The 7,963-nt window shown below is 53.2% G+C and overlaps 1 protein-coding gene across 1 annotated transcript in view; it reads left to right on the forward strand.

The window, feature by feature from the left end:
- The window catches only part of SCAPER (S-phase cyclin A-associated protein in the ER), a 160,426-nt gene that overhangs the window by 129,426 nt on the left and 23,037 nt on the right, over positions 1-7,963 (forward strand). Inside the window, exon 25 of the mRNA XM_014546250.1 lies at positions 6,607-6,844. Within this exon, the coding sequence (XP_014401736.1) occupies positions 6,607-6,844 (238 nt within the window). The remainder of the gene's footprint in view (positions 1-6,606; positions 6,845-7,963) is intronic.

Consider the following 7,963-nt stretch of genomic DNA (forward strand, 5'->3'; position numbering starts at 1 on the left):
TCTCTCTCATCATGGATGTTTCTCTCTCTCTCCCTCTCCCTTCCTCTCTCTGAAATCAATAAAAACATATAAAAAAGAATAAAACTAATTATTGAAACTTCTAAAGTCTACACATTTAAAGAAATATTATCCATCCATATTCAGTGTACACAGAATGCCACTGACTATATTCAGAATATCTTAAAAGACAGAATATTTTTCTAAAATGAACCTTCTCCACATTCTTTGTGTTGTGCATAGGACCCCTAAGCCACCTATTCTTCCTTAGTCTCACCCACCCCAGTCACATGTCCATGAAGATGAAGACTGAGGGTCATGGAGCCAGGCACAGCCTGCGGCCAGCGTTCCATTAGTTGTTCCCTTCCTGAGCCGATGGGCACACAGGGAGTGCTGTTTGTGGGTCTGTGACCGGAGAGAGCAGGTGCCCACACACCACACAGAGGCTGTGTGCCACCCGCTCGCCAGTCATGGAGCCAGGCACACACACCACACACCACACAGAGGCTGTGTGCCACCCGCTCGCCCCTATGCTGTCCCTTCCCCCAGGGGACCCTCCTGGCCCTGGCTCTTCTGTGTGCACAGCACGGTCTCAGTTTGAGGGAGCTGCACCAAACGGACACTGAGGAGAGTGGCAGGTGAGGTACTAGATGAGCCCCACACAGGGGGCTCTGGGCGGCCGAGCGGGAGACCGACGGGAGGTGTGGACGCCTGGGGATTGGAGTGTCTCCGAGGGGCGACAGGACCACATTTCTGTTACAAAACGCCCAGCCCTGAAAAGGGCACGAGGAACCGGGTGGCGGGAGCCTAGCGGGGGCAGGACTAGGGGGGCTTGGAGGACGAGGGAGGAGGACGGAAGGGTGGGATCCAGAGTGACTCAAGGGTCTGACTTGAAATTTTTGAGTGGTAGATGGTATAGTCCCAGCTTAGGCAGTGTAAGCGTTTTCCATGGAGGTCTCCTAGACGTGCCTAAGGACTGTCCCAGCAGACTGAAGTCTGTGTGTAAGTTTATATGTAAAACCAAAGTGTATGTGTCTGTGCGTGTGCGCACGTGCAGAGAGAAGTACATTGTTTCGATCTACTTAATGCAACTGGATTTTTAAATAAATTAGTGATTAACTCTTGGTTGTTTTTAAGAATTCTTAATCCATTTTACCCAATATAATTTTCTTCTCCAAACTCAATTACTCAGCAAATTTCTATTAGTAAGCCTTGCTGCAAAAGCAGTTTATTCTAGAAAAAAGGTCCAGGTGGTTTCCTGATTTAAATTTCTTAGGAATGTCTTAGCAGTGACCCCTGGTTGCTGTTCTCCTCCCCTCCATTAATCCCCCGTATTTTCTGGCACCACCAGTACCTCTAATACTTACAGACCATGTCGTTCTGCTTCCCCTCTTTGTGGAAATTCTATTTCTAAACTGTAAACTGCAGCAGCCTGTTGAAAGCACTTGGTTACGTGTGTGACTCAGAGTGTCCGCGAGGTCACAGCTGTGTCAGAAGCGAGTGTGGCTGCGGTGACGTGGGAGTCATGCACCAGCGCCTCTTTGGGCTGCAGGAGCCCCGCAGGGTCCAGGAAGGTGTGACCTTAAAGCCCAGCAGGAATCAGAGACAAAGAGGAGCCAGAGGCCCCGAGCCTGCCTCCTGCACGGCGCCCGCCCTGAGATAATTAAGTGCCCGCATGAGAGCACAGGCCTGGGACTGCTGGTGGCCGCCTGTGGGAGGGCGATTAGCAGGTGGGCCTGAGCCTGCTGCCATTGTGCCCTTAATCTCCTAATTTCTACCTGGCTCTCGGGGAGACCACTTGGGTGTCAGAATGTGCACGGCTAATCCTGGCTCCAGGGTCGGAGAAAAGCACTGCTTGGTGCTGAACAATGAGCTTGCGTTGAAGTAGAGGTTGAGATTGTGATCTTCTAGTAAAAGGACTGTGTTATGTGAGGGCTACGCCAGAATTCCACCAGTGAGTTGTTCACAAACTGCCCTTCTTTGTCACTTAACAAAACCCAGCGTCTGGAAGAGGGCTTCCAGAAGCGCCTATTTCTTTGGCCTTCACTGTTATCAACTTTCCATTCTCGGTCCAAGAGAAAAGGATGGTTTTCAGACCCCAGCAGTGCTCACTGAGGCCCTCAGGTGCTGGCTCCTGAGCCCGGCTGGCAGGACCAGAACAGTCCTGAGCGACTGTGAATTGCGGCCAACACGGCCTCCACTCAGTCAGCAGGCTTTCCAGACTCAGCGGCAGGGGCTCCACAGCGAGGGGCGGGGGCAGTGGGTCCTCGGTCCGGAGGCACAGCCCTGCTCCCGGCCGGTTCTAATTGCTGGTGAAGACTGTGCTGAACTCTGGAATATTTTCACACAAAAAGATGTTTGTCGTTACGTGTATTTGTGGTTTCCATCTTCATATCCATCAACTACAGTAACAAAGTGGGTTCTACCCAGGGTCCCTGGAAACCTGTCATAAACAGATAGGGGTGATCTCTACGTCAGCCCGTTCATTCTGTGGGGACAAATGAGTGCCTCTCGAGTGTTAAGGGTGCTTGAAAGCCACTTGTTCAGGCAAAGGTAAACTGTCCCCCCGCCTGCCTGAATTATTCATTCATTCATTAAATAAATATTTATGTAGCACTTCTCTGTGCCAGGCCCTGAGCTAGGCGTGGAGAACCCAGAAATGACTCAGACATCTCTCCTGTCCTCAGGACCTTGTAAGCTAGAAAGGGGAAGAAGTTACATAGACGGAGACCGTGGTGTGAGACGGAGCGCGCTGCGGAGGCTGGGGCACACGGGCCGAGCACACTGCCCAGTTAGAGCAGAATCGCTGACGGAGTTCAGAGGGGAGAGGTCAGCTTAGCTGAAGGAATGAACTGTTTTCTGGAGCAACTAAAGTTCAATCTGGGCCTTGAAAGACAGGAGGGGCTGCAACATGTGGCCTTGAGAAAGGAGTAAACGAAGAAGAAAACGACATCAAGCAGAAAAGCGTGAAGACTAGAGGACTGGCTTTAGCTGGGTTTTGAGATGGATGTAGTGGTGATGTTAGTGCCTCCCAGGTTGTTAGGAGGTTCCAATGAGACGATAAATGTACAAGGAAGGTGTGAGCTACCGACAGCGGTTTGTTCTGTAGGTGGAGTGGGCAGGGGCGGCCCCCCTGGGAGGCGACCCTGAAGCTGAGATGGAGTCAGTCAGGGAAAACCCTGGGCACCGGGCTCCCGAGAGCAGGAGAGGGGGCTGCTGGCGCCCCCATGTCTGCAGTTGGGCGTCCCAGACACAGGAGGCAGCGCCCGACCTGGTGCGCAGGAAAGGAGGCGCAGAGAGGGAGTCAGGAGAGAGGGCCCAGACGAGGACAGATCAGACGTTTGGGTTTTTTCCGAGTGGGATGGGGAGCCAGCGGAGGAGATGAAGCAGGCGAGTGGCATCACCTGATTATTAAAAGTAGGGGGGCTCCTGTTTACTCTGTGTAGACAGGGTGGGAGGGTGGGGGGGCGTCACCAGGCAGCCCCCACGTGACCGTTTCCTCGGTTACTCGCCCAGTGGGAGCAGGTGCCTTCTTTGGCAGGACGGCGGAGCCTTTAGTGGAGCTCCTTCAGCCTCACGGCCAAACCCCAAAGATGAGAGAGGCCCCAAATATCGGCAGAACCAGGCAAAACCAGCCCAGAGCCCGTGGCTGTTGAAGGGACGATGAGGAAGCTGAAGCTACAGAGGTACAGATGCCCACCGAGAGGCAGCCCTGCCCTGAGGCTCCCCAACCAGGACCGCACCTGCCAGCACCCTCCGCTCCTTCCTCCGACCTCCTCAGAGCGTACGGTTCACTTTCCACAAAACCCCGGTACTAAGCGCCCGAAGCCGCAGCTCACTTCTCCTGGAGCAGAGAAGCTCATATTCATCGTTGGGAGAATCAGTGACTTCACCCACCACCCCCAGCTGGCCACCTCCGAGGGGAGTTCTCTGGGGTCCGGGCTCAATGGGAGGGTCACACAGATGCCTCGGGTTCCAGGACCAAAGGAGTGAACAGGCCCAAATCCAAGAAGCGAGAAGAGCGGTCCAGAAGGTCCCCGCCCTGAAGGAGAGGAGGGTGGATGTCAGCAAGCCAGGGATCCAGGGACCAGGGGACGACAGCAAGCAGGCCAGCAGCCGACGGGGAGGGGCTGTCCCAGCTGCGCGTGGGGGCCCAGCAAGGCCTGGGACAGACGTGGTTTAACATCCAGGTTTGGGGGGTGCCCTCACCCCCCAAATAGGTGACGCAGCTGTTGCCCCGCATGCTCTTCTTTAAGGCAAAGTCGGGTTTCAGGTGCTGTTCAGGGGGTTTGATAGTTTTCCTAATTGGATTTAGCTTTCTAATGAGCAGACATGAATATGCCACTAAGACCTCTAGTCCTAGAGACCAAACAAAAACACTTTCAATCCAGCCCTAGCTGGTGTGGCTCAGTGGATAGAGCGTCGGCCCATGGACTGAAGGGTCCTGGGTTCGATTCCAGTCAAGGGCACATGCCTCCATTGTCGGCTCGATCCCTGGCCCGGGTTGGGAGCATACAGGAGGGGCGACCAATCGATGTGTTTCTTTCACATCGATGTTTCTCTCTGTCCCTACCCCTCCCTTCCACTGTCTCTAAAAATCAATGGAAAAATGTCCTCAGGTGAATATTAACAACAACAAAAATAAAATAGAATCTGATAAAATTGAGAAGATCTCAGAGTGTAATATACAACATTTCAGATCTGATTTTTTAGGTTTTCCATGTATTTTTAAAAGAAAACTTTATGCCTGACATGAATGAGGCCTTTTACCTGTTTTATTATAAACATTCAGGCTTAAAGTGATTATAACTGACAGTTAAGACCAACAGAAGCCAGTGGCCTGTTCGTGGACAAATGATCTGCATTTCAGACTAAATCAAAAGTAAACATTCTCTCGAGCCCCCTCAGGACTGCACTAGGCTGTGATGCCCGTGCAGCACCCGCCCCGCCCCCCGCCCTGCAGGGAAAGGTCTTCTCCATGGAGCAGTGACACGTGTGTGCCTTGAGCCGTCTCCATTCAGTCCGAGTTCTTGGACGCTCACTCGATTGATTTTTCTGAAGGACCATTTTCGCTCCATCAGGAGAATGTTGCCGAAGATCTTGGGGTGTGTTTCTTTATGAGCTATGATTGCATTTCCCTCAATAGTGGAGTAGGGTAGGGAGAGGGGGATGTATTCTGATGACTTTACTGACTTTTTTTTCTTATACTTACTCTTTTGAAAAAGTAATAGCAGTGAATTCATGTCATCTGATAAATGCTTGGAAAGACTAGGTATTAAGGCGCCTTAAATGTCAAAGCCATATTCCTGAATACCTGCATGTGGGTGTGCTGACTGTCCCTTTAAAACCAGCGCCAGCAGTAAGGGGGGCATGGGAGCGGGGGGCAGCCTTCTCGTTCACAGCAGCAGGACTTTCAGCAGCGTAATGTCACTCATCCCCGAGGCTTCAGGCAGAAATGTCTTCTGACTTGTCACTGGCTCTCAGAGGCAGTCAGTGCTAAACAAACACAGACCCCTTGTTAGAACCTATATAATAAACTCAGACGCATTAGTCTCTGCTCCGTCTCCCGTCAGGGTCTGACCCCCACCTCTCTGGCTGTGGGGGGAGGAAGGGCCCACGGACACACACTCACGGCGTGCAAGGTTCTGAGGTGCCCGTGAGCAAAGCAATGCGATTACTTACCTTTCTGTTCTCACTGAGCCCCGTAAGATAGAAAGCTTCTCCACGATGGTGCAAGGTCACATTGCAGGCTGTGTACTCGTTTAACAGTGTTCAGTTCATCCGAGATGTGATGTCAGAGAAGGAGGCACAGAGGGGGAAAAGAGGTCATCAAAGTCCTTGGGAGTCCCCTGCCCGTGCCACCAGCACGTTTGTATGACCTAAAGCCTGTCGCCTAGTCACTAGGTCTGGAGGTGCCTCCTCGGGGGGCAATCTGGGTGCCGTTTCCCGGGGGGGAGGGGGAGTGAATGATTGGCAGCCGTGGCACGAGCACCGCAGGTTCCTGGTCAGTCGGTGCTTCCTGGGACCCGAGCTGAGGGGTGAGATGGGTGTGCAAGCCCTGGCTTCATGTTGGCTCCAGGAGTTCATTTCCCAGCACGTGCTTCTGGCTCCCCAACATGCGACTTCCTGGTCGTTTGCATGATACTCATCCAGATGCTTGTTTGGGAGTCTGGCCCCACACCCTGCCCTGCCCTGATGGTGAAACTGCCCCAGGGGGTTGCCATGTCTGCCCACCACAGAGTCCCAGCACAGCCGTGGGTTGTGAGGCCTCTGCTTGCCTGAGAGCTGCCTCCCCTGGGTGCCCTTTGTGCATCCTGAGGAGGCCATGCTGGTTTTGGCCTCTGGTCCCAGCAGTGCCGTGGACTCTGTCCAGACCTGGAATCTAACAGACCAGGGCTTCCCGGCTTCGGAGACCGGAGGCTGGTGGCGACCTCAGCCCTGGCCCCGTGTGCTCAGTGTGCACAGCGGCAGGGAGGCCTCGAGGGCTCTTGCTCCCGGTTAACAGCTCAGATGGTTTGCTCTCAGCGCCTGCTCGTCCTGCTCCCCGCGACCGGCAGACAGGCTGCCATCCTGGGAGTAGAGGTAAAGAGGCGCATGTTTCTTTGTCAGGTCGTACAGCATATTCGACAGCAATCGCCAGGACCTCACAGGACTGACAGCGGCTCTTCAGGCCACAGACCTCGCGGGGGTCCTGCACATGCTCTACTGCATCCTGTTCCACGGCACCATCGCGGACCCCAGCACCGCCAGCCCCAAGGAGAGTTACTCTCAGAACACGGTCCAGGTGGCCATTCAGAGTTTACGTTTCTTCAACAGCTTTGCAGCTCTGGACCTGCCTGCTTTTCAGGTACGAAGCGTTGGCTGGTGTTGGTGTGACCGACCACAAGTTCATGTGCAGTGTAGCTAGGATGTGAGGGTCTTCCTCCGGACTGGGCATGAGGAATAAACTTCGATAAAGAGATAACTCACAAGTCTGAGGGTTACATGAAGGACGCTGCGAGCCCGCACACAGTAGGCCCTCGGGAAATGCGGACCAACGCAGCTTGTGGGGATGAAGGGTTGAGTCACACGTTGCGTGGGAAAGTTCAGTGTTGCAGCGGCAAAGCTGTGTGCTATTGTGTGAGCCTCATTGTGCAGTAGTAACGTATTTCATTAGAATATTTTCCACAGTTTCCATTTCATTGTATACTAATAAGGCTGTCAAAATATTTTTGTCCCTTCAGTACAGAGTGTGGTTTCACTCTGAATTCATGTTGGCACAGATGGCCCTGAGGTCCCGGACATTGTATATCGTCTAGTCTGACACTTTTTACAATTGAAGGTGGTCTCAAGAAACAAATCAATGTACTGACTAGGCAGTTAATTCTGGCTAAAAAGGAAATATAGGTTCCTTGAAAAATTGGTTTAATTTTTATATTCAAACTTACGTGCCCCTTGACCTGCACTTATCAGTGAAGGTTAAACGGAGGGCGCGGGGTCGCAGCATGCTGGACGCAGCTAATTAAATAGGGCCGAGCGAGAAGATGTCACTGCTTGATTTAAAGGGCAGGGGCCTCCGAAGTCTCCCTGGGACTGGAAACGTTTTGTCTCAGGGCAATGACACCGAGACAGAAGACACTCACATTGAGCAGTAATTGTGTGTCGACAGCACTCCTAACAGGCTGTTCACCACCAACAGGCAAAGCGCATTCATGGAAACTTCCAAGCCGCCACCTACCTGGCCTGCTTCAGGCCGGCCCCGACCTCAGATCACAGATGTGTTTGAAGCGCTGCCTTTCCCGTAACCAGCAGCAGGCTTCCCCCCAGTGTGGGCTGCGGGCCTTTTCTGCGGGCTCGCCTCTCCCCTTTGCCCTCCTGTCACTCTGTCTGTCTGACATGTTTATTAAATAGCAGCCCCGGCTGTGCAGGCAGACCCGGCTCTCCCGCGTGCCCACCGCCCTGAGCCCTCAGAGAGGCCCTGGAAGCC

This window comes from Myotis brandtii, unplaced genomic scaffold, assembly GCF_000412655.1.
Source record: "Myotis brandtii unplaced genomic scaffold, ASM41265v1 scaffold439, whole genome shotgun sequence".
Lineage (NCBI taxonomy): Eukaryota > Metazoa > Chordata > Mammalia > Chiroptera > Vespertilionidae > Myotis > Myotis brandtii.